A 27,369-nucleotide genomic window follows, 5' to 3' on the forward strand; every position below is an offset into this window, starting at 1 on the left:
CTCTGCCTCTTGTCTCCGGCCTTCTCCTCTCCTCCTCTTGGGTGGCATCGCTGAAATTTCCTTTACGAGGAAGAAACATCTAATCTGTACAAATGCGGTCTTGATCTCTGAACTAACACATCATCATTCTTCACCTCCTTAGAAGCTGTCACTTACCCAAATTGATTTTCCTTCTCCCCCCCCTCCCCGTGAAGCAGCTAGTGTGAGTGTGTGGAGAAGGACGACAAGTGGGTGGGAGGAACAGCTCTTTCGGATGGGAGGGTGGGGGGAGAAACCTCTCGGCTGGCTCTGGGGGAAGGTGCCTTGCCATCCCCAAGGGAAGGGCGATGGGCTGCCGCCGTTGGGAGTCTGATGGCTCTCCAGAGATTGTTTTTGAGGTTGTGGGGGGGGAGGCAGGTTGGGTTTGGGTAAATCTCCAGCCGGCTTTGCACTTTGCAGCCCAGATGATTTTCCTTTGCAAAGTGAAAAATGCGAATGTGCACGGAAAGTTCCTTTGATTAGCAGGGTGAGCTCTGGAAAACGAACCCTGAAGGTGAAAAATTAAACCAAGGACGGCCTTTTGTGATCGGCTTGCAGCACGGAGAGGGTGGGAGACCAGCTTCAAGATGCGGGGATGGGGGGGGAGCAGGGGTCCCCAACCCCCTGTCCGTGGACCGGTACCGGGCCCTGGCCTGCCAGCAACCGGTCCGCACAAACAAGCAAAGCTCCATCCGCGGGATGCAGGCGGCACACGAAACCAGTCCCCAGGAAAAAGCCTCTCTCCACGGACCCAAAAGGTTGGGGACCTCTGCTTGTAGAGAACGAAAGCTGAGGACGGAAGAAGTCTCCCTTCTACTTTTTGAAAGCCAAATTCACGTTTATATAAGAAAAAGGAAAAAAAATAGTAAAGAGATGATGGAGAACTTTAGTGGAGGGGTCCTTGTTCCTTTCTGAGCTTGGTGACGTTCTGGCAGATGTTTCATGACCCACCCAGGTTACATCATCAGTGCTAGAAGAGAGAGGGGTTTGTGGAGAAGAGGAGGAGGAGGAGGAGGACGAGGAGGACCGCGGGGTCCTTGGCTCTTCCTGAGCTTGGTGGCACACAAAGAGGTATTCCATTCCCTCTTCTCTTCTCTTCTCTTCTCTTCTCTTCTCTTCTCTTCTCTTCTCTTCTCTTCTCTTCTCTTCTCTTCTCTTCTCTTCTCTTCTCTTCTCTTCTCTTCTCCTCTCCCCTCCCCTCCCCTCCCCTCCCCTCCCCTCCCCTCCCCTCCCCTCCCTTCCCTTCTCTCCTCTCCTCTCCTCTCCTCTCCTCTCCTCTCCTCTCCTCTCCTCTCCTCTCCTCTCCTCTCCTCTCCCCTCCCTCTCCCATTCAAATACGTAGGACCTCAACTCCCATCATCACCCATCCATCCAGCTCATCTTCCTTGCTTGAAAGGCTTCTCTGGAGTTCCTTGCAGGGCTTCCCAGATTCTGGCAGCAGCTGCTTTGCTCGGATGGGGGGGTGGAAACATCCTTTTTCTGCCAAAACGACGAGGATGTTTCCTGCTTGGCATCCGGCTTCCTCCCAATTCACTTTTCTTCTGACCAGGCTGGAGCTTCGGATTGGGAAGTGGGCCGATGAGTCAGCGGCCTCTCCTCTTCCTCTCTTTATGAATCTGCACTTCAAGGAGGAGGAATGAAAGAGGAGGGGTTGGTTTTATGAAAGAGGAATCTTCCTCTGGACCAGAGAGGGCTCTTCCAGAAAGATTACCCCACCCCCCAAGAAACGAGGGTCAGGCAAGCCAGACCCCCAACAGCTCTCCTCTTACAGGGGCTTCATGATCACTTTCAATCAGAACAGAGCTGGGAAGAAACTTGGGGGTCTTCTAGTCCAACCCCCTGCTCAAGCCGGAGTCCGTAGAACATTCTGGACAAATGGCTGTCCAATCTCTTCTCAGAAGCCTCCCGCCCACAACTTCTGGAGACAGGTTGTTCCACTGGTTAATTGTTCTCACTGTCAGGAAATTTCTCTCTTAGTTCTGGGTTGCTTCTCTCCTTGATTGGTTTCCATCCGTTGCTTCTTGTCTTGCCTTCAGGTGCTTTGGAGACCCCCCCCCCCTTCTTCGTGGCAGCCTCTCAAATACTGGAACACTGCTATCCTGTCACCCGGGTCCTTCTTTTCTCTGAACTGGCCATACCCAAATCCTGCAACAGTTCTTCATATGTTTTGGTCTCCAGGCCTTTAATCATCTTAATTGCCATTCTTTGCACTTTTTCCAAAGTTGCAACATCTCTTTTATATTGTGGTGACCAAAACTGGATGCCATATTCCAGGTGTGGCCTCACTAGGGCTTTACAAAGCGGTAATAGTACTTCTCGTGATCTTGATTCTATGCCTCTGTTTATACAACCCAGGATTGTATTAGCTTTTTTGGCTGCTGCCGCACACGGCTGGCTCACGGCCAAGTGATCGTCCACTGGGACTCCAAGGTCCCTCTCACAGTTATAGTATTTGAGCCTGGTCTCGCCCAATCTGTGCCTTTGGTTTTTCCTGCCTAAATGTAAAACTTTGCTTTTCTCCACCTTGAAACTCATTTTGTTGGATAGGGCCCGTTGTTCTAGTCTGTCAAGATCTTTTTTTAAAAAATTCCATTTATATCCCGCCCTTCTCCGAAGACTCAGGGCAGCTTACAAGCTTAGCAGTAGCCTTCATTCTGTGTATATGCCTGCTTATTAGGGCTTGCACACACACCCCAAGCGGCATTATTACAAAGTCAGCTTAATTGCCCCCAACAATCTGGGTCCTCATTTTACCTACCTCGGAAGGATGGAAGGCTGAGTCAACCTTGAGCCTGGTGGGACTCGAACCTGCACTAATTGCAGGCAGCTGGTGTTACTTAAGGAGGCATTAGCCCACTGCTCCACCAAGGCTCTTTTGGATCCTGAGTTTGTCTTGTGTTGGCTACTCAAGGTTGACTCAGCCTTCCATCCTTCCGAGGTAGGTAAAATGAGGACCCAGATTGTTGGGGGCAATTAAGCTGACTTTGTAATAATGCCGCTTGTGGGGGGCCCGAAAGCCCTAATAAGCAGGCATATACATAGAATGAAGGCTACTGCTAAGCTTGTAAGCCGCCCTGAGTCTTCGGAGAAGGGCGGGATATAAATGGAATTAAAATAAAATAAAATAAAAAATACTCCTGACAGTTTGGTGTCATCTGCAAATTTGATGAGTTTCCCCTTCTACTCCCTCCTCTAAGTCATGGGTGAAGACATTGAAGAGTTTACTGGGCCTAAGAGGGAGCCTTGTGGTGCCCCACTGCTTACTTCCCTCCATGTGGATGTGGTGCTGGACTACTTACTGAGTACGGTTTGTCAGTCAGTTGCAAATCCATCTGGTGCTGATGCTGTCTATCCCACCAGAAATATCCCACAGATATTTCTAATTTACGTTTTTCTAGTTGGCGCTTCCGTGGTACCTGCATAGAGACTTGGAAGGGCCATTGTGCCACTTGCTTCCTACTAATAATTGTAGGGTAGCAACAGCTGCAGTGCCGAGCTGAGAGTTAGCCAATGGGAGGCGGTGCCACAGATCCTGTCCACCTCTCTGGCATCAGCACTTTCTCTGGCTGCTTTTGAGGGATGCTTCCTCCAGCGTGGCGTCTTCCCGGCCGAGCGAGGATCTGCTTTGCACAGCGTTATTGTCTGTACCCGCTCTGAACGGTGCAGCGGAATATGTCCTTGGCCATTTGCATAAATTGATAATGTAATTAATATGGCAAGAGGTGCTAATAAGACCTTTGACTGGATGGGAACAAAATGAAAGTGGAATCTCACGTGGATCTACTGGATCAGGGTGGTCCTGATTGTGGAGTCCTTGGTGCACCTTTGAGCTTGGTGGTTTTCTTGCAGATGTTTCATGACCCAACTAGGGAACATCATCAATGCTAGAAGGGGTGGAGGTTGCAGAGAGGAGGAGGAGGATGATGATGGGGTTCTTGGTGCTCTCTGAGCTTCGTGATTTTCTTGCAGACATTTCATGACCCAACTAGAGAACATCATCAATGCTAGAAGGGGTGGAGGTTGCAGAGAGGAGGAGGAGGATTGTGGGGTCCTTGGTGCTCTCTGAGCTTCGTGATTTTCTTGCAGACATTTCATGACCCAACTAGGGGACATCATCAGTGTTAGAAGTGAATGGGATTCGCAGGGAGGGGCAGGAGGAGAAGAAGGAGAAAGAGGAAGAAGGAGGAGGAGAAGGAGGATGACTGTGTGGTCCTTGGTGCTGAACTTTTTTGCAGATGTTTCATCACCCAACTAGGTAACTTCATCAGTGCTAGAAAGAATGGGATTTGCCGGGAGGAGGAGGAGAAGGAGGAAGAAGAGGGAGGAGGAGGAGGAGGAAGAGGAGGAGGAGAAAAATAATGATGACAACAACTGTAGGGTCCTTGGTGCTCTCTGAGCTTGGTGGTTTTCTTGCAGATGTTTCATGCATCTAGGTAAAGGTAAAGGTTCCCCCGCACACGCGTGCTAGTCGTTTCCGACTCTAGGGGCCGGTGCTCATCTCCGTTTCAAAGCCGAAGAGCCAGTGCTTGTCCGAGGACGTCTCCGTGGTCATGTGGCCGGCATGACTAGACACCAAAGGCGCACGGAACGCTGTTACCTTCCCACCGTAGTGGTCCCTATTTTTCTACTTGCATTTTTACGTGCTTCCGAACTGCTAGGTTGGCAGAAGCTGGGACGAGTAACAGGCGCTCACTCTGTTACACGGCGCTCGGGATTCGACCCGCCAAACTGCCGACCTTCTGATCGACAAGCTCAGCGTCCTAACCCATCTATAGCGTGCCAAAAATGTTCCTTAGTTGGGTCATCAAACATCTGCAAGAAAACAGCCAAGCTCAGAGAGCACCAAGGACTCCACCATCCTCTTCCTCCTTCCCCCCCAAGAAACCTCCTCCCTTCCAGCACTGATGACGTTCCCTAGTTGGGTCATGAAACGTCTGCAAGGAAACATCCAAGCTCAGAGAGCACCCAGGACCCCACAGTTCAACCCTGAGCTACAGAGATTCTCCTTTATTGCTGCCTTCAAGCTTCCTTCTGCCCAGTTGCTCTGGGTTCTGTGTTCTGGAGCAGAAGCTGCCCTCCCTGCAGAGCGGGCCCGTTTGCTGCCTGGGCTTCTAAGGTAGCCGTGTCTCCATCTGCCCCTCCTGGGCTGGGCCAGCCGTCTCCGCTCGGACCACCATCCCAGGGGCAGCAGCCTCCAGCCGTCCAGGCACGGCCTGCCAGCGAGGCACGGCGGTGAGCGGAGCTGGCCCTGGGTTCCAAAGGAGCTTTTTTTGTTCTCCCAAAAGGCAGCTTTTTTTTCTCTCTTCTTCCGCTTCTTGAATGAGAAGCGAAACGTTTTCTTTTTCCTAAATATATATTTTATAAACAAGATTAAAATACAAAACGCAGAACTCCCCCCCCAAAAAGCAATCCAAAAGAAAATTAAAAAAAGAAAAAAAGTGCATAGCCACCTCCCCTCCCTACACACACACACACACACACCAACCAAGACATGTACAATAATATCCCCTCTGTTTTGTGGATATGTTTGATCCAGGACGAAGTATTTATAACTTTGGGGAGGATTTGGGATAGAGAAGATGCCGTGGATTACAGTAATAGTCCCATGAACGAGAGAGTTTTGAAACTTTTATTTTGATTCTTCTTTTAGTGTTATTATTCTTCCTGTAAACAACTTTGTCGCTAAATCAACTTCCTGAGGACAGGTCAGCCATATGGAAGCAGAGTCAGTTTGGGACAAGCTGGCCCTGGAAGGCTGAGCTTTTTAAGAAGAGGCGGGACAGCTGCTCGTCTGAAATGGTAAAGGCTCTGCCGCCCGAGCAGGGGGTTGGACTAGAAGACCTCCGAGGTCCCTTCCAGCTCACTCATTCTCTTCATCAGAGGCCCAACTGCGAGGCAAAGCATTCACAAGCCGGCCAGGCCAGGCAAAGGGGAGCCGTGGGGGGGGTAGTGAGTGGGTGGGCTTCAACCAGCAATCTCACAGCTTGGGTCTGCCCTGCTTCTGGCTGTTCGGTGGGGAGGGGGCTCCGGGCAGAAGAGACCCTGTCTTCGCTCCAAGCCGTGCAAGGAAGACGGGCGGTTCAGAAAGATGAACTATAAATAAATAAAGGTGTAACTAACACCCCAGCATTGCAGCAGAGAACTGAGGCCTTGCGTAGCCAGTCACACAACCCACTTGGGTTCCTTCAGGCACCAGAGTCTGCCTTAGGGTTACAGACACAGTCGGCTCTTTTGCCTGCCCAAAATTGACCAAAGCTTGTGTGTTTGTGGACTGGTTTGTGAGCTTTGGCATCGTTGTGTTGGCTTTGTGTAGAGGTGGGCCTTTCTCCCTTTTTAAAAAAATGCAAGGGTCATTGCCCTTGACCAGGGGTCTTCGGAACGTGGCCCTTTGATGACTTGTGGACTTCCACTCCCAGAATTCCTCAGCCAGGCATGCTGGCTGAGGAATTCTGGGAGTTGATGTCTGTGAGTCTTGAAGGAGCCATAGTTTCCCCACGCTGGCTGAGGAATTCTGGGAGTTGAAGTCCGGAAGTCATGAAGGGGCCATAGTTCCCCCACGCTGGCTGAGGAATTCTGGGAGTTGAAGTCCGGAAGTCATGAAGGGGCCATAGTTTCCCCACGCTGGCTGAGGAATTCTGGGAGTTGAAGTCCGGAAGTCATGAAGGGGCCATAGTTCCCCCACGCTGGCTGAGGAATTCTGGGAGTTGAAGTCCGCAAGTCATGAAGGGGCCATAGTTCCCCCACGCTGGCTGAGGAATTCTGGGAGTGGAGGTCCGTGAGTCATAAAAGGGCCAAGTTTGAAGACCCCTGTCCTTGACTTAACAACGGTTCGTTTATTATTATTTTTTAAATGTTTTATTGATTTTCTAATTTTATATTTAAGTATTTGAAAAGCCACGTGGCAGCTGGGTTAATCGATAATACAATGACATACGAGTATCTTTAGTACAAGTCTCAAGCTGTTACATTAAACTTTTCCTCTTTTCCTTTTAGTATTTACTGTCTCCTGTTTAAACTAATACAATTCTTATTAAATCAATTAGATAAAAATGACATTCTTACATTTATCAATAATTTTTGGCTTATACATATCGTTATTATTTTAACATTCAATCTTTATAGACAATCAATGCCCTAATTAGTTTTTGCCCAGTTTTTAATTTCCCATTAATATTCATTTAATATTTCTAGTTTCCAAGTTTTAAGTAACCAAAGTTCCCATTATCACAATACATCACAGTCTAACATTCAGAATACACATCTTATCACAACGGTTCGTTTAATGACCATGTAACATTACAACCGTACTGAAAGAATCAACCGTTTTTTACCCTTTAGTTGCATCACCCCCACCCCCACGGTCACATGATCAAAATTCATGCACTTGGCAACCGACTCGTATTTATGACGGTCGCCGTGTCCTCAGGTGAGGTGATCCCCTTTCGCAACCTTTTGACGGGGAAGCTGGATTCATTTAACAACCCTGTTGCTAACCGAACAACTGCAGTGATTCACTTAACGACTGCGGCAAGGAAGGTCATAAAATGGAGCGAAACTCAAGTGTCTTGCTTAGCAACAGCTCAACTGTGGTCATAAACCAAAGATCGCTTGTCTTTATTCATGCTTTGTCTTGTTTTGAATTTGTGAAACTTTCCGAAGTTTCTTCGCCTCAAGAGCCACATCAACTTCATTTTCTACGACTCGCTTATCCTCCCCGCTGTGGATGATGCGCACGGTAGTCCGGCGTTATTGAGGGGAAGGCTACCGCTGGCATGGCACAACCATCAAAAAGCACAAAGGATGTGAAAAGCTCAGGCCTTCGAGATTCTGTTACGAAGGCCTTCATCGGAGAAAGGGAGCAGCGTCTGTCTCCTAGTGTGGCCTACCTCACAGGGCTGGCATTAATTGAGTAGCCATCTTAAACATTCTGGGGCGGGGGAGGCACATTCTTTTCAGGGACTCCATTCCGGTGAAAGCAAAGATAATGCAACAGCCAATAATAGTCAGTGGGTTTGTGTGTGTGTGTGTGTGTGTGTGTGTGTGTGTGTGTGTGTGTCTTTGTGTTTGTCTTTGTGTTTGGGGGTTTTATGGGGTTTTATGGGGGAGCCAACCGTTGTTTCCTTTTTCTCCTTTCTCGTCCACCGAAAGCCCACCTTGAATTAGCGACCACAGTTGAGCCCAGAATTTTCGTTGCTAACTGAGACAGTCGCTCAGTGAGTTTTGCCCTATGTTACGAACTTTCTTGCCACAGTTGTTAAATGAGTCACTGCAGCTGTTCGGTTAGGAACACGGTTGTTAAGGGAATCTGGCTTCCCGTTTGACTGCTTGTCAGAAGGTCGTAAAAAGGGGGTCATGTGACCCCGGGATGTTGCGTGACCGTCGTAAATAGGAACCGGTTGCCAACCGCACCATTTCTGTTCATGTGATCATGGGGCGGGGGCGCTGCAAAGGTCGTAAGTGTGAAAACTAGTCCTAAGTCACCTTTTTCAGTGCTGTTGTAACTTTGAACGGTCACTAGATGGATGGTCGTAAACCGAGGACTGCTCTTCCTCCGTATGGCTGAGCTGGACGTTGCTCAGCCGGTTTCGGGATCGATTCGAAAGCGGGCAAAGAAAAAAGAGAGAGATTGTGCAGACAAGCCCCCCACCCCACCCTGAAGAAGCGGGCTCGGACCTGTGTGCGGAGCCGTTGTGTGCCAGCAGCGCACAGTCACAAAAACGAGGCCCAAGGCACGAGGGGGGGGCCCACATCCTTCGCAGGTCAGGTCTGCTCTCCAAGGAACCTCCGTCTCTCAGGGAGCCGTGGAACTGCAGACCACAAGATCCTGCCAAAGCAGGGGTCGTCCACCTTGTGGTGTGATGTTGTGGTGAAACAGCTGGTCTGCAGCCAGGAGACCCCCCCCATTTTTCAGCTGGGGAGGCGCTCGGCCTTTGGGGCCCTCGCTCGGGAGGGCTTAATGTCCCTGGCTGCCGGCTGAGGTTCCCTTGCCAGGCCAACTGGAGGAGGCACCTGCTGGTCTTAAATCTGGAGGGAAAGCAGGCAGCCCGGATTCGCACAACAAGGGTCTTCGCAGGAGGGGGCGGGGGGGGGGATGGGAGCCTTGAGTCCTTTCTGGGCATGGAGGCACAGAAGACCCGCGGTTTGGCACTTGCAAAGGCTGAGCTGGGCAGATGCTCGACGCCGATGAAGGAGAATCTTTGTAGCTCAGGGTTGAAAGGAGGGGCCCTTGGTGCTGTCTGGGCTGGGCGGTTTTCTTGCAGACGTTGCATGATCCTACTAGGCAACTTCATCAGTGCTAGAAGAAAGTGGGTGGGGAGGAAGAGGAGGATGGGGGACGGTGGAGAGGGAGGGGGAGGACAACTGTGGGGTCCTTGGTGCTCTCTGGGCTGGGTGGTTTTCTTGCAGACGTTGCATGATCCTATTAGGTAACATCATCAGTGCTAGAAAGGGAAGGGTGTGTGAAGACAAGGAGGAGGAGGAGGAAGAGGAGGAGAGGGGGAGCACTGGGTTCCTTGGTGCTCTCTGAGCTTGGCTGTTTTCGTGCAGACATTTCATGACCAAACTAGGTAACAACATCAGTGCAAGAAGGGAAAGGGTTTTGCAAGATTAGGAGGAGGACTGTGGATTGCTTGGTGCTCTCTGAGCTTGCTTGTTTTCTTGAAGACATTTCGTGGCCCAACTAGGCAACATCATCCATGCTAGAAGGGAAAGGGTTTTGCAGGGAGGAGGAGGAGGAGGAGGAGGAGGAAGCAGCAGCAGCAGAAAAGGACTCTGGGTTCCTTGATGCTGTCTGAGCCGGGTGGTTTTCTTGCAGACGTTTCATGACCCAAGTAGGGAACATCATCAGGGCTAGTTACTACCTAGTGATGTTACTACTCGCTTAACAAGTGCCTTGCTTAGCAAAGGAAATTCTCATCCCAGTTATGGTCGTAAGTGAACAACTATCATTGTTTTGTGGCTTATTGTATAGTGTGAATTCAGATCTTAAGGGTTCAGACTTCTGTGAGCATCCAGGAAATGGGTTCATGAAGTGAGCAGGCTAAATGGGGGGGGGTGTGTGCCTAAACCCAGCCATTGGGAGGGGGTTAGCTGTTCAGACAAGGGGCCTTGGGTCAGAAAATCCCTGGTTGGTCTATTTCTGCAGCTTGCATGCCTTATGAACAAGCCAGAGTGACATCCCCTGTGCTGTGCTATCTTTGTGCATATGAACTCAAGGGTGCCATTTGCACAAATCACATCCCCTGGATCGTTTGCGTGACGTCGTCGTATGATAACATCATATGTAAAACGTATGAAGAAAAGTTGCAGGAATTGGGTGTGTCTAGTTTAATGAAAAGAAGGACCGGGGGGCGGGGGAGACATGATAACAACTTCCAATATTGGAGGGTTTGCCCCAAAGAAGAGTGTGTGGGGGGGGTGTCACCCTATTCTCCAAAGCCCCTGAAGGCAGGACAAGAAATAACAGATAGAAACTTATCAAGCAGAGAAGCAGCCTGGAACTAAGGAGAGATTTCCTGATAATGAGAACAATTAATCAGCGGGACAGAAGTTGCCTCCAGAAGTTGCAGGTGCTCCAATGCTAGAGCTATTTAAGAAGAAACTGGGCAGCCATTTAACTAGGATGGTATAAGGCAGGGGTAGCCAACCCTGGCTCTTTTATGACTTGTGGACTTCAATAACCCAGAATTCCTGAACCAATCATGCTGACTCAGGAATTCTGGGAGTTGTAGTCCACAAGTCATAAAAGAGCCAGGGTTGCCTACCCCCGGTATAAGGTCTCCTGCCATAGGCACGGGGTCAGACTTGAAGACCTCCGAGGTCCTTTCCAGGTCTGTTATTTCCCCCCTTCTCCATCCCTAACCCCCTGCCTCCTAGATTTGAACCTTTGTCTACGCTGGGGGCAGCATTTGCTGGAATGGGGGGAACTGGGCCAGGGGCTGTTGCCACAGATGCTACGGAAGACCGGAGGCCAGATGACCGGGGCACTTCGCTCCCAGGCCAGGCTGACCTTGGACCCTTGGGATTCAGTGGGAAAAGCCCTGGGCAGGATCGCTTCAGCCAAACATGGGTCCCTGGGGGGGGATGTACCGTTGTGTGTGCGTGTGCGTGTGGGTTGTGCATGCACCCCTGACTCGCAAAGGCCGGCTGGTGACCCCAGACCTCTCTTCTGCTCTTCCCGCCCCGCAGAACCCCAGCTGAAAGGGATCGTGACCAGGTTATTCAGCCAGCAGGAATTCTTCCTACAGATGCACCCGGACGGGACCATTGACGGGACCAAGGACGAAAACAGTGACTACAGTGAGTGTGTCACACACACACACACACACACACACACACACACACACACACACACACACACTGCCCTACCGTACATCAAGTTCCCTAAGAAGCCACAGGTTCTTTCGGCTGGTTTTTTTTTAATTAAACAAGGAAGGTGTTAAATTACAGCCCAGGCAGCTGTTTCCTGCATGCAGCATGTGTTGTCAGCGCTTCCCCTTTAAATAAATCTCTCCTGCATCCTTTTTCACACTTGTTTTGTTTGTTTTTTTTAAAAAAAGATGCTTGGCTCCTGATGTTAGAGCAGCAGAGAATACAATGGAATTTATGTTGCAAAGCCAGACATTTGTTAAGTTGAGTTTTGCCCCGTTTGATCCTTTGCACGTTTGTTAAGCGAAACCCTGCGGTTGTTAAATTAGTCACACGGTTGTTAAATGAATCTGGCTTCTTCCCCCCCCCCCCCATTGACTTTCTCTTGTCGGGAAGTCACAAAAGGGGATCACATGACCCCGGGACGCTGCGACCATCATAATTGTGAGTCAGTTGCAGAGACGGTCCCAGCGATGGGAGGGGGACATTCTGCCCCACCCTGGATCCTCCCCCTCTCTCTTCCCCCTGCCAAGATCCTTCGTTAAGCAGCATTTAATTCTGGTGCCTGCTTAATTGAGCTGATTTATTGTGAGGTTCAGCTCTTGGGGGCCCTTTGTTTTCACTTTTTTATTGCTTTCCGCAGGGCCGTTTAGCCTGACAGCCTGGTGGTTAATTGTGGATTCTTGGGACTCTTATTCTTGTCTTGGAGGGGAAAGCTGGCTGTCACGGTTTTGCTTTTTTTATTTGTTTATTATTTATTTTATTTAAATTGGGCCTTCAAGTCAGTCTTGACTCCTGGAAAGCTGAGCCCTGCAGTTTTCTTAGAGCAATATTTTCCAGGTTTGTTCTGGCTTTCTTCTTCCTCTGGTCACTCTGGGGGGGGGGGCGCTGGCCCAGGGTCACCATCTGGCTGTATGTCCGAGGCAAACAAACCTGCGATTGTTTTTTTTAATTTCCCTTTATTATTTCCACAAATAACTCAAAGCGATGAACATATTTAACACAGCTCCTCCTTTCTGTTTTCCCCACAACAGCCTGAGAGGTATGTTAGGCTGAGAACTAGAACTCACCGTCTCCTGGTGATTGGCCCTGAGTCACCCAGCCGGCTTTCATGTCTAAGACGGAACTAGAACTCACCGTCTCTGGGCGATTGGCCCAAAGTCACCTAGCCGGCTTTCATGCCTAACACGGAACTAGAATTCACCATCTCCTGGTGATTGGCCCAAAGTCACCCAGTTGGCGTTCATGCCTAAGGCGGGACTAGAACTCACCGTCTATTGGAAATTGGCCCAAAGTCACCCAGTTGGCGTTCATGCCTAAGGCGGGACTAGAACTCACCATCTCCCGGTGATTGGCCCAGAGTCACCCATATGCCTTTCATGTTTAAAGCGGAACTGGAACTCACCATCTCCCATTGATTGGCCCAAAGTCACCCAGTTGGCGTTCATGCCTAAGGCGGGACTAGAACTCACCATCTCCTGGTGGTTGCCCAAAATCACCCAGATGCTTTTCATGTTTAAAGCAGAACTAGCACGAACGATCTCCTGGTGATTGACCCAAAATCACCCAGATGCTTTTCATGTCTAAAGCGGGACTAGAACTCACCGTCTCCCGGTGATTGGACCAAAGTCACCCAGCTGGCTTTCACGGCTAAGGTGGGACCAGAACTAGTTGGGGTTGCCCGGATTCGGCTGGTATCCCAGTTACAAGCCTGCTTGAAGCTGGATCCTTTGGTGATGTACCCTTAACCCCCTAATCGCTGCCTGGGTGCCCCTGGTTGCTGACTCTGCCTCTGGTGGGCTTTAGAAATGGCCTGGAAGCTGCATCATAGGCAAAGCGCAGTTGCTGGACTGCTGTGTGTCCAGTCTGGCCATTGTGGGAGGCCCTGCTGAGGGTTCCCTTCTGGGGATGTGGAGCATGGAGCTTCTCTCCGAAGCCCTCCATTTCTGGGGCCCTTCTTGCATTTTGCAAACAAGTCAAAGCAATGTCATGTTAAGATGCTTTTGGTCTTTCCTTCATCAGATGTCCTTTATTATATGACTTTTAATTGTCCGCAAAGGGCTATTTATTGCCATTGCTTTGTTCTTCTTTCCCCATCCCAAATCCAATCCAAATCCCCAAAGTGGGATTTGCAGCAAGCTATAAATAGTATCAAAAGAAATAATAATAATAATAATAATAATAATAATAATAATAATAATAATAATAATAATAATAATAATAATAATAATAATAATAATAATAATAATAATAAATATGAACAAGTGGTAGCTGGAAAGTGAATGAGGAGATTTCTGCCAATTTTACTTGGTTTTAGAAACGCTTTTGTTCTAACAGTACTTGAAGACAAAAATAAAAAGAAAGGGAGTTAAAAGAGAATAAAGATTTGCAAAATATCAAAATGCAGACAGAATTTACAAAATACAAGTCACACTAGACTGCTTAAGGTATCAGAATAATCAGACAAGATGTTAGTCCTGGAGGCTAAAACATACGAAGAACGGCTGCGGGACTTGGGTTTGGCTAGTCTAAAGAAAAGAAGAAATAGGGGAGACATGATAGCAGTTATTCCGGTATCTGAGGGGCTGCCACAAGGCAGAGGGGGTCACGTTGTTCACCAAAGCACCAGAGGGCAGGACAAGAAACAATGGATGGAAACTGACCAAAGAGAGAAGCAACCTGGAATTAAGGAGAAACTTCCTGACAGTGAGGACAGTTAATCAGTGGAACTGCTTGCCTCCAGAAATTGTGGGCGCTCCATCGTTGGTATTTTTTTTAAGAGGAAGATAGACAGTCACTTGTCTGAGATGGTGTAGGTTCTCCTGCTTGAGCGGGGGGCTGGACTAGAAGACCTCCAAGGTCCCTTCCAGCTTCTATTCTATTCTATTCTATTCTATTCTATTCTATTCTATTCTATTCTATTCTATTCTATTCTATTCTATTCTATTCTATTCTATTCTATTCTATTCTATTCTATTCTATTCTATTCTATTCTATTCTTTAAAAACTACTATTTCAGAGCTTCACAATCTGTGGTCCCTGGAAACCTAAGGGGGGGAGCAATGTCATCACAGGGGGTCTGTGAAGGCTTGAAGAAATGTTATGATTTAAATCTTAGGTTTTGGGGGTCCATGACCACAAAAGTTATTTAAAGGGGGTCCGTGGTCAAGAAGAAGTTGAGAACCACTGCACTATTTAAATTGTATCACCGGTTGACAAAAAGAGCAAAAATAATATATATGAGAATTTCTAATTAATCTAGAACTGTTCCTCCTTAATGCTATAGCCAGCCAAACAAAATCTAATGTTATAAAACCTTTTCTGGAACAAAACCCAAGCTTTGGGTTGTTCCAGATGGCTATGTGCATAATAAACAATTTCCAAATTTAGTTATAATAAATACAGTTTTCAAACTTGGCCATTTCAAAATATATGGACCTTAACTCTCAGAATTGGGAGAAATAAATATGGCTGAAGAATTCTGGGAGTTGAAGTACACCCATCTTAAAGACTGGGGGATTCTGGGAGTTGAAGTTCACCCCTTTTGAAAAAATGCTGGCCAGGGGATTCTGGGAGTTGAAGTCCTCCACTCTTAAAGTATCCTGGCTGGTCAGTTCTGGGAGTTGAAGTCCACCCATCTTAAAGCATGCAGACTGGGGGATTCTGGGAGTTGAAGTCCATTGATTTAAAAGCATCCTGGTTAGAGAATTGTGGGAGTTGCACTCCACTCATCTTAAAGTAAACAAATTTGAAAAATGCTGAGTATCGGACTACTTTTTTAGGTAGAAAATCATTTTTTGTCATAAATGTACATTCTTAAAGCTTAATCTGCCAGTCCTCTAATTGAAGGGGTTGAATGAAATATCCACTGAGAAGAGCAGAGCATCATAGCTGTGTTCCTCACATACTTTAAGATCAGGGGTGACCAACCTTTGTCCACTTTTAAGACTTGTGGACTTCAACTCCCAAAATCCCCCAGCTGGCATAGAATTCTGGGAGTTGAAATCCACAAGTCTTAAAGAGGCCAAGGTTGGAGATCCCTTGCTTTAGATGGTCAATGAACCCTCATGTCTCTTTGGCTTCTTAAGACGTTTCTGCTTAAAAACGTTCTAGGTGCCCTGAAGGTGCTGGGAGTTGTTGCATGAGAAGTGAGGTTTCCTGACTCGGGGTGTGGGAGGGGTCCCCTCAGTTTTGAGCCCCCCAAGCCCTTGACCTTTCCCTTCCTCTCTTCCAGCCCTCTTCAACCTCATTCCAGTGGGCCTGCGTGTGGTGGCGATCCAAGGCGTGAAGGCCGGCCTCTACGTGGCCATGAATGGCGAGGGGTACCTCTACAGCTCCGTAAGTGCCTTTGGGGGGGGGCTTCTCCTTTTGACTTGGGGGGGCGGTCTGGAGGGATTACAGGAAGGAGGGGGCTGCATTTGGGGACATTTGCGTGCACGGCGGACACCCCTGTAGATTTGCAAACCTGCTTTCAGGAGGCAGAAATAGGCTGACAATATTCGGGGCCCTAACCCATGTTGGCTTCTTACAAATGACTCAAGCGTTTGCACAGGTGGTCCTCAACTTACGACGATTCATTTAGTGACCGTTCAAAGTTACAACAGCACTGGAAAAAAAGCGGTTTTTATGACCGGTTTTCCACACTTATGACTGTAGTAGCATCCCTGATCAAAATTTGGGCGCTTGGCAAATGGTATGTACTCACGACTGTTGCGCTGTCCTGGGGTCATGTGATCCCCGTTTGCAGCCTTCCCAGCCAGCTTCCCGCAAGCAAAATCAAAGGTGGGGGAGGGAGAGCTGGATTCAATTAACGACCGTGTGATTCGCTTAACAACTGCGGTGATTTTACTTAACAACTGTGGCAAAAAAAGGTCATAAAATTGGGCAACTTAACAACAGCCTTGCTTAGCGGTGGAAATTGGGGGTCAATTGTGGTCGTATGTCGAGGACTACCTGTGCCACAGCTGTCCCCGGGCAGGAAGAACTGTAAAAGGACAGGGAAGTTTGCATCGGCTCAGGTGGTTTTAAAATACGTTTATCTTTCTCTTTGTTTTTAAGCTTGCTGGTTTAGTTGGGATAACCTGTTGACTAGATTTTGGGTCGATTTGCTTGATAGATAGATAGAGACAGATAATAGAAAATTGAATGAAAGATAGTTAATGATAGAAAATTGAATGAAAGATAGATAATGATAGAAAATTGAAAGATAAATAGAAAATTGAATGAAAGAGAGAGACAGACAGACAGATGGAGATAGATAGACAGACAGACAGACAGACAGACAGACAGACAGACAGAAGGATAGACGGATAGATTGAGTTCCACATATGGAATATTTGTTGTTTTATATAGCATTTTTGATAAATACGGATGGGAAAGCTTATAACTATTTGTAGACCCCATCAAGTAAGGGGAGCAGAACCTATTTGGTTGTTTTTTAAAAAAACTTATTTTTCAGCAGCTCGGATGGATTCTTTATGTTTAATGTTAGATTTATTGGACATTTGCGATTTTTTTTTATACATAAGACTTTATTTTCTTTTTGTTGTTAGTGTTGGATGTTCGTTTTTCTGTTTTGTATTTTATTTTTGTTGCTAAAAATGTGTTGTTTTTTTTAAAAAAGGATGGCGCTGGTGTCCAAGTATGAGTTCTTTTCTCTTACAGTGGTGATCCAGATGTGCTTTCTGGAGCTTAGCATTCAGCTGGCCCCACACAGGTTTCCAGGCATTATAGAGGCAGGACAGGGCTCTTCAAAAGTGGCCCTTTTATGACTTCTGGACTTCAACTCCCAGAATTCCTCAGCCAGCGTGCCACAAGTCATAAAAGGGCCATGTTTGAAGATCCCTGATCTAGGTTATATGGAGGCTTGGCTACTATCTGAGTTAAGTGAGGGCTTGTTGAGAGAACATCAGAACTTGACTGTTATCCTGAGTTGATAGTTCTGTGAAGCTGGATGCCTGGGCAGCTGGGCTGGTGTTACCCGATGTCGTAAGAAAGGCAGATTGGGAGACTGAGATTCTGAGCAAAATGGCTATTGGTAGCATACACACTGGTGTGAACATAAGATATCCTTTATTTTCACTTTTTTTCTGTGAACACACTGGTACACATTAAAAAATAATATTCTGATGCCCACTCTCAAACAAATATTATATATATATATACATATACATATACATACACACACACATATATATACATATACTCCAATTCTACGTGGGGAAAAAACCCGAATGACCAAAGATCTACATACAAACACCCGCGAAAACCTCAGAAAACACACATACACATACACATACACATACATACGTACGTACATACATACACACATACATACATACATCTGCCTTTTTACAAATATATATATATTTGTATATATAACATTTGACAATGTTAGCAGTGGCTAACGAAAGCTTAGTGCAAAATAAACTTTCTGTCCCAGAGGATCAGCATGTCTTCATTTTTACAAATATATATATGCTGATCATGTTGGCTTACTCTTTGACAATGTTAGCAGTGGCTAACGAAAGCTTAGTGAGAAATAAACTTTCTGTTCCGGAGATCAGTATGTCTTCTTCCTTTTTACAAATAAATTCACCCGGGACTCGGATTTTTAAAAAGATTTTGGATACACACACACACACACACACACACACTACCTATGCTTTATATTTACGTATACATACATACATATGTATACATATCTATATTTACAAAAAAGGTTACAAAATCGTTTTTGTAATACAAAATTACAAAAAAAAGATGCTGCAACTTCGGAAAAAGTGCAAGGAAGAGCAACTAAGATGATTAAGCACTTGGAGACTAAAACGTATGAAGAACGGTTGCAGGAACTGGGTATGGCCAGTCTAGAGAAAAGAAGGACTAGGGGGGACATGATAGCAGTCTCCCAGTATTTGAGGGGCTGGCAGAAAGAAGAGGCGGGGCCCACCTGTTCTCCAAAGCAACAGAAAGCCCATCAAGAAACACCTGATGGAAACTAATCAAGGAGAGAAGCAACCTGGAATTAAGGAGAAACTTCCTCACAGTGAGAACAATTAATCAGTGGAACAGAAGTTGCCTCCAGAAGTTGTGAATGCTGCAACACTGGATGTTTTCAAGAAGAGACTGGACAGCCATTTGTCTGAAATGGTACAGGGTCTCCTTCTTGAGCAAGGGTTGGACTAGAAGACCTCCAAGGTCCCTTCCAGCTCTATTTTGAGTCTCCTTTGGGACAGAGGAGACTCAGGCTGCAAAGGAGCGGAGAGGCTGCAAAGCAGAAATTACAGCTCTGGGTTGCACTTCAAAACACACACACACACACACACACACACACACACACACACACACACACGAAATAATGACCAGTTTGTTCCTGTGTGTGTGTGTGTGTGGGGGGGGGGGTGCTCATGTGCATTCATCTCTCTTAAATAGCTGCTGGTCCCGGTGGAGAGTTTGCATCTCCCCTCTCAGCTATTCTCCTTTAATTCTGCTGCATCTCTTTGCCTGAAAATAAACAGCAGCCCAGAAAGGGGAGGGCTGGGCAGTGGGTTGAAAAGTGGGGGGGGGGGAAGAGAGGAGGCGGCTGAAGCCCAGCCCAAATTTTTCCCATCTCCCGGTTGTGTCAGAACAATTTCAGACCCACTTTGCCAAGGATGGTGCATTTTCACTCCTGTCAAGGCTGGTTGTTATTGTCCTCCCTGTCGGGAGGTCGTTTCTCTCCTTGATTAGTTTCCACCCGTTGCCGTTCGAGAGGCGGGCTGGCAAGGGAAGAAGGCAACTGTCGGCTGCCAGAAAAAGATCCTGGATGGCTTCCCCGAGATTTTGGCAGGAGAGATCTCCTCTGCTCCCCTTGGAAAGCAACTTTTCAAGCAAGGAGAGATTCCTGTCTGGGCAGTAGCAAATTCACAGCCTCGCCTCCCTCCCACTGCAGTTTCTTTCACACTCTTGCAAGATCCGTATGCCTAACCTGAACCAGACGGTGTTGTTTCTCTGTGTCATATAATATAGGTGGGTCTATGCATAATTCCGTATTTATTTATGTATTTTTGTCATATTTATGTAGTGTCCATTGGAGGTGGTAACCCTTTGAGAGCTGAATGCAACTAAATTTCCTTTTCTGTATCCCAATTAGTGTACATTCAAAGTGACAATAAAGTTTCATTTCTATTCTGTTCTGTTCCGTTCCATTCCATTCCATTCCATTCCATCTTTCCATTCCATTCCATTCCATTCCATTCTTTCTATTCTATTCTATTCTATTCTATTCTATTCTTCTATTCTATTCTATTCTATTCTATTCTATTCTATTCTATTCTATTCTATTCTATTCTATTATCTGTCTATTCTATTCTATTCTATTCTATTCTATTCTATTCTATTCTATTCTATTCTATTCTATTCTATTCTATTCTATTCTATTCTATTCTATTCTATTCTATTCTATTCTATTCTACAATCTGTCTATTCTATTCTATTCTATTCTATTCTATTCTATTCTATTCTATTCTATTCTATTCTATTCTATTCTGTATTTCTATTCTATTCTATTCTATTCTTCTATTCTATTCTATTCTATTCTATTCTATTCTATTCTATTCTATTCTATTCTATTCTACAATCTGTCTATTCTATTCTATTCTATTCTATTCTATTCTATTCTATTCTATTCTATTCTATTCTATTCTATTCTATTCTATTCATTTTCTGTTCATTTTCTATTCTATTCTATTCTATTCTATTCTATTCTATTCTATTCTATTCTATTCTATTCTATTCTATTCTATTCTATTCCTCCAAATTCTATTCTATTCTATTCTATTCTATTCTATTCTATTCTATTCTATTCTATTCTATTCTATTCTATTCTATTCTATTCTATTCTATTCTATTCTATTCTATTCTATTCTATTCTATTCTACACTGTCTATTCTATTCTATTCTATTCTATTCTATTCTATTCTATTCTATTCTATTCTATTCTATTCTATTCTATTCTATTCTATTCTATTCTATTCTATTCTATTCTATTCTACAATCTGTCTATTCTATTCTATTCTATTCTATTCTATTCTATTCTATTCTATTCTATTCTATTCTACAATCTGTCTATTCTATTCTATTCTATTCTATTCTATTCTATTCTATTCTATTCTATTCTATTCTATTCTTTATTCTATTCTATTCTATTCTATTCTATTCTATTCTATTCTATTCTATTCTATTCTATTCTATTCTATTCTACAATCTGTCTATTCTATTCTATTCTATTCTATTCTATTCTATTCTATTCTATTCTATTCTATTCTATTCTATTCTACAATCTGTCTATTCTATTCTATTCTATTCTATTCTATTCTATTCTATTCTATTCTATTCTATTCTATTCTTTATTCTATTCTATTCTATTCTATTCTATTCTATTCTATTCTATTCTATTCTATTCTATTCTATTCTATTCTATTCATTTTCTATAATTCTATATAGAATAGAATAGAATAGAATAGAATAGAATAGAATAGAATAGAATAGAATAGAATAGAATAGAATAGAATAGAATTGAATTGGAAGGGGCCTTGGAGGTCACCTAGTCCAGCCCCCTGCTCAAGCAGGAGAACCTATACCAGTCACTTGGTAAGTGAATCTCTGTAGTTGTTAAATTAGTCAAACGGTTGTGAAGTGAATCCAGCTTCCCCATTAACTTCCCTTGTCGGAAGGCCGCAAAAGGGGATCACATGACCTTGGGGCACGGCGACGGTCATAAATACGAACCACTTGCCAAGCATCTGAAGTTTGATCACGTGACCCTGGGGATGCTGCAATGTTCATAAAGTGTGAAAAACAGTCATGAGTCATTTTTTTATCAGTGTCTTTATAAATTAAAACAGACACTAAACGAATGGCTGTAATTCAAGGAGAGCCTGCACTGGAAAAAAATGCAAGTATTTCTATATATCCTTCTTCTGTAGTTGGAAACGGCCGGGAATTGCTACGGGTCAGCCTAGCAATTTGGACGAATAAATTAAATAGTGTAAAATTAAAAGTCACCAGCCCCTGCCCACTCCCTGCAAATAAAACATAGGAGGATCTTGTTCAGATTTTCGAGAGACCCCCCCCCCCTTTGGCACTCTGTGTATTCCCAGGGGCGCTGTGAGGACAACTGTCAGTTAAGAGTTGATTAAAAGAATTCGAGAATGATTTTAAATCAGCTCTTCCTGTTGTCCCACTTTTATCGTTACTGGGGGGAAAAAACATTGCCCTTTTTCTTATTACGGCGGATCCACCAACAAGTTTTTTGTGGGAAAAACTCACATTTTATTCCGTTTCCAATTAGGGCAGATTCTGAGGGGCGATGCCTGTTGGGTCGGGGTGGCGGGGAAAGAGCCTCCGTTTCAAATGGTCCCGGCTGGTTTTTCCTTTTCTCCCTTCTAACGAGAAGGAAATAAATCTTTTCCGGGCATGTTAATTGCTGCAGTGAAGGTGTCTTATGTGGAGGCTAAAAACTCTGCAGTCAGCCAAGCAATTTCCCCACCACCGCCCTCGGTTCAGTTTGAGAAGTGCTGTGTAGTCCGGTAATTGGTGATGGAGAGATAGAATTTTCTGCTGTCATTGTGCTATGTTGCCCAACACCACCGTGGGCGACTTTGCAACTCCGAATGTCAAAAACCACACAAAAGCCGCCCCTCCCCCCACTCCTCAAGGCCCGAGAACCCTCTCCCTTCCCCCCCCATTTCCTCCGAGATAATAAAGACGGTATCAGAGGAGCTGGTGGCTGTTTGCAGGGACCTGCTCCTGCCAAAGTCTCTTGCAGCAAAAAAAAACAAAAAACACCAAAAAACACCCAGACTCGGTTGGCACTTGAAAGATGAATCCGCTGATTACCAAAGAAGCTGATCCCAATCCACTTTTATCAGAAGAAACGTCCAGGAGAAGCCACGGCACAATAAATCTCCCTGTCTTGAAGATGCCACAAGGTATTTTGCTGCGGAAGGAGCTGGGAGATCACCCAAGAACAGGAGTCTTCCAACTTGGCCCTTTTATGACTTATGGACTTCAACTCCCAGAATTCCTCAGCCAGGCACGCGTGCCTGGCTGAGGAATTCTGGGAGTTGAAGTCCACAAGTCATAAAAGGGCCAAGTTGCAAGACCCCTGCCTTAGAAGCCCAAAGGTGCTTTTCAAGAATAATACAGGATGCCAGAGCTAGAAGGGACCTCGGAGGTCATCTATTCCAACCCCCTGCTCAAGCAGGAGATCCTAGACCGTTTCTGACAGGTGGCTGTCCAGTCTCGTCTTGAAAGCCACCAGTGATGGAGCATCCACTACTTCTGGAGGGAAGCCGTTCCACTGGTTAATTGGTCTCACTGTCAGGAAATTTCTCCCCATTTCTCCTTGATCAGTTTCCATCTATTTATTGTTCCTTGTCCCGTCCTTCAGGTGCCTTGGAAAATAGGTTGTCCCCCTCCTCTCTGTGGCAGCTTCTCAAATATTGGAATACTCCCACCTTGTCACGCTTCGTCCTTTTCACTAGACTAGGTATGCGCAATTCCTGCAACCGTCCTTCGTATGTTTGAGCCTCCGGTCCCCCTGATCATCTTTATTGCTCAGCTCTGCACTCTTTCTAGAGTCTCCACATCTTTTTCATAATGTGGTGACCCCAAATGGATGTGTGGCCTTACTAAGGCTTTATAGAGCAATGATAATGATAATGACATAACAACAACAATAACACTTGAACACCATTGGCATTGACAAATTCGCCATTAGTCAATTGCAAAAGGCGGCCTTACTAGGAACTGCTTCCATCCTGTGACGAGATCTGTAATTATCCCAGGTCCTCGGTAAGGACTCGATTGGTAGACAAAAATGCCAAATCCAGTCTGAACATCTGGCTGACTGTGCGATGATCAATAATAATAATAATAATAATAATAATAATAATAATAATAATAATAATAATAATAATAATAATAATAATAAATGATGATGATGATGATGATGAAGTTGGAAGGGACCTTGAAGGTCATCTAGTCCAACCCCCTGCTCAGGCAGGAAACCCTATACCATTTTGGACAAATGGCTGTCCAGTCTGTTCTGGAAAACTTCCATTGTTGGAGCATTCACAGCTTCTGGAGGCAGGTTGTTAATAATGGAAGGGACCTTAGAGGTCATCTAGTCCAGCCCCCTAATCCGATACCATTCCAGACAAACGGCTGTCCAGTCTCTTCTTGAAAACTTCCAGTGTTGGAGCATTCATCGCTTCTGGAGGCAGGTTGTTCCACTGGTTAATTGTTCTCAATGTCAGGAAGTTTCTCCTTAGTTCTAGGTTGCTTCTCTCCTTGATTAGTTTCCATTACCTTACATTACCTTATGTACCATTCCAGTACTTTACGTAATCTTGATTCAATCCCTCTGTTAATGCAGCTAATGATTGCATTGGCTTTTTTGGCTGCCGCTGCACACGGTTGGCTCATATTTAATTGATTGTCCACTGGGACTCCAGCTGGCCTTTCTTCGTTTTTCCTTGAAGTCGTTTCGCTTCTCATCTAAGAAGCTTGACCGTTTCCAGAGGGGAAGTGTGGCTCAATGTTGTGTTCCAGTGAAATGATCATGGGAGAATTGTTGTTGTTGTTGTTAGTTGCGAAGTCGTGTCCGACCCATCGCGACCCTATGGACAATGTTCCTCCAGGCCTTCCTGTCCTCTACCATCTTCTGGAGTCCAGTTAAGCTCACGCCTACTGCTTCAGTGACTCCATCCAGCCACCTCATTCTCTGTCGTCCCCTTCTTCTATTGCCCTCAATCTTTCCCAGCATTAGGCTCTTCTCCAGTGAGTCCTTCCTCCTCATTAGGTGGCCAAAGTATTTGAGTTTTAGCTTCAGGATCTGGCCTTCTAAAGAGCAGTCAGGGTTGATCTCCTCTAGGACTGACCGGTTTGATCGCCTTGCAGTCCAAGGGACTCGCAGGAGTCTTCTCCAGCACCATAGTTCAAAGGCTTCAATTCTTTGGCGCTCAGCCTTTCTTATGGTCCAGCTTTCACTGCCATACATTGCAACTGGGAAGACCATAGCCTTGACTATACGCACTTTTGTTGACAGGGTGATGTCTCTGCTTTTTAGTGTGCTGTCTAGATTTGCCATGGCTTTCCTCCCCAGGAGCAAGCGTCTTTTAATTTCTTGGCTACAGTCCCCATCTGCAGTGATCTTGGAGCCCAGGAAAATAAAATCTGTCACTACCTCCATTTCTTCCCCATCTATTTGCCAGGAATTGAGAGGGCCGGATGCCATGATCTTGGTTTTCTTAATGTTTAGTTTCAACCCACAGTTTGCACTCTCCTTCTTCACTCGCAACAAGAGGCTCTTTAGTTCCTCTTCACTTTCTGCCATTAGAGTGGTATCATCTGCATATCTTAGGTTGTTGATGTTTCTTCCGGCAATCTTATCACTAAAACACAGCGTCAACCCTGCAACGAACTTCATGGAAGCCATCTTGCTTGTTTCCAGTTGCCACAAGAATAGGGGGACTTAGTCGTTTGACTTAGTGGTTAAGGCACCAGACTAGAAAGCAGGAGACGGGGAGTTCTAGTCCCGCCTTAGGAATGAAAGCTGGCTGGGTGACTTTGGGCCAGTCCGTTTCGCTCAGCCTACCTCATAGGATTGTTGTTGTGGAGAAAATAGGATGAGGTAGATGTGTTGAATATATATACTCTGTCTTGAGGTAAACATAATAAAGGAAGAATACAGATAAATAAATAAATAATCCTCATGAAGAACTATGATTGGGGGGGCAAACCTTCATTCTGTTGGGGGTGACATGGATAGCTGGATGTAAATGAGAAAATCCCTGGGAGACGCCCAGATAAAGGAGAGTCTGTAACGGTGAGCCTCTCCTTAGAAAAAGATTTGCTTGCATCAGATCCCTACTTTCAGCATATAAGTTCACTCGTGTTTAGAGGGTAGATAAAGGGGTATATAACTCACATGTGGCTTGATTGTACGTGGTAAGGGTAGCGGCAGGAGACACAAGGATGATGGGAGGTTCTGAATATGGGACAGATTATTTCTTGGGAGTGTTAAGGGTGGATCTTGACTAAAACGGTTATAGCAGAGAAGAATAATCGAGCATTGTGCATTGAGAGTTGAAAGTAGATCTCTGTATGGCCAAGTGTTACCTGGGTAGGCAACCTTGGCTCTTTTATGACTCATGGACTTCAACTCCCAGAATTCTTGAGCCAGCATGGGGGAATTATACCCCTTCATGACTCGTGGACTTCAACTCCTAGAATTCCTGAGCCAGCATGGCTCAGCTTGGAAACCTCTCCCTTCCCCTCAGCAAGGCTGTCTCAGGAATTCTGGGAGTTGAAGTCCACGAGTCATAAAAGAGCCAAGGTGGCCTACTCCTGGGCTAGACCAATAGGACAAGCGAAAAGAGGAACGGAAAACTGTTGAAAGAGAGGGAAAAGCATAATCTTCTCCGAAGCCAGAAGTGTTTTGTCTTCTATTTTTATTGATTTGTTAAATTTCCGTGCCACCCGTCTCCCTACGAGGTAACTCTGGGCGACTTACAATATACGGTTCTCTTACTGGGATGTTAGGAAACGGGATGGGACAACTCACCATGAGACAACTCAATGAGAGACAATGATAGCATTAGCAATAATATTTATAATATTACTAAAATTATTTTTTATTTATTTGTTTATTTATTTATTTATTTATTTTAAATCCCATTTATATCCCGCCCTTCTCCGAAGACTCAGGGTGGCTTACAATCTAAGAAGCACAAATCAATGTGCTTAGCAATAAAATAAAATAAATAAAATATTACTAATAAAATTATTAGTAATAATAACAGAGGAACGGGTCTGGAGTACAGTTACTTCACATTAAGTTGTCCCGCAGCAAGTTGCCCTAGACCAGGGGTAGGCAAACTTGGCTCTTTTATGACTGGTGGACTTCCAACTCCCAGAATTCCTGAGCCAGCCATGCTGAGGGGAAAGGGAGAGGCTTCCAAGCTGAGCCATGCTGGCTCAGGAATTCTGGGAGTTGAAGTCCACGAGTCATGAAAGGGCCAAGGTTGCCTACCCCTGGCCTAGACCCCTCTAGCAAAGGACTCTTTTGATAGAAGGATGAAGTGGAAGTGGCTGTGGATAAAATAGAAAAAGAACAGCTAAGAAAAATGAAAACGAGAGACCGGTGTACAGAGAGGAAAAGAGAGCTTGGAAGAAGGCAGGCCAAGAGGCCATTGAAATGCAGAATGATTTTGTTAGAAGGGAACCTTGGTGTGTGAAGCGGAGTGGAAGAAGGAATAAATGGAATTGATCAAAGTAAGTAATAAAATGACTTGGGATAAAACTGAAGCAAGGATTGGTGGAAAAGAGTATTTTAGGGATGCAAATGCTGGAATTGAAACAAATGCTATCGATGTAGATGGTCCTTGGCTTACAGCTATTCACTTAATGACCATTCAGAGTTACAACAGCACTGGAAGAAAAATGACTCACAACCGCTTTTCACAGTTTACGACCGTTGCAGCACCCCCGTGATCACATGACCAAGATTCAGACACTTGGCAACTGACTCCTATTTATGACAGTCTCTGTGTCCTGGGATCAGGTGCTCCCCTTCTGCAGCCTTCTGGCCAGCAAAGTGAAACGGGAAGCCAGATTCACTTAATAACCGTGTCACTAACTGAACAATTGCATTGCTTCACTTAACAACTGTGGCAAGAAAGGTCATAAAATGTGGGAAAACCCACTTAATAACTGTCTCGCTTAGCAACAGAAATTTTGGACTCAGTTGTGTTTGTAATTCGAGGATTACAATTTCCCAAGAAAAAATTGTTATAAAGAAAATTATGAATAGAATAGAAAGAATGTAGAATAGAATAGAATGGAACGGAATGGAATAGAATGGAATAGAATAGAATAGAATAGAATAAAAATAGAATAGAATAGAATAGAATAGAATAGAATAGAATGTAGAATAGAATA

The 27,369-nt window shown here is 45.3% G+C and overlaps 1 protein-coding gene across 1 annotated transcript in view; it reads left to right on the forward strand.

Moving 5' to 3' along the window:
- Positions 1-27,369, forward strand: part of FGF12 (fibroblast growth factor 12) — a gene marked incomplete at its 5' end in the record, with an annotated part of 83,847 nt that overhangs the window by 14,030 nt on the left and 42,448 nt on the right. The window contains 2 exons of the mRNA XM_081329490.1: positions 11,206-11,316; positions 15,620-15,723. Of these exons, the coding sequence (XP_081185616.1) occupies positions 11,206-11,316; positions 15,620-15,723 (215 nt within the window). The remainder of the gene's footprint in view (positions 1-11,205; positions 11,317-15,619; positions 15,724-27,369) is intronic.

Source organism: Vipera berus (genome assembly GCF_964194415.1).
Source record: "Vipera berus genome assembly, chromosome: 5".
Taxonomy (NCBI): domain Eukaryota; kingdom Metazoa; phylum Chordata; class Lepidosauria; order Squamata; family Viperidae; genus Vipera; species Vipera berus.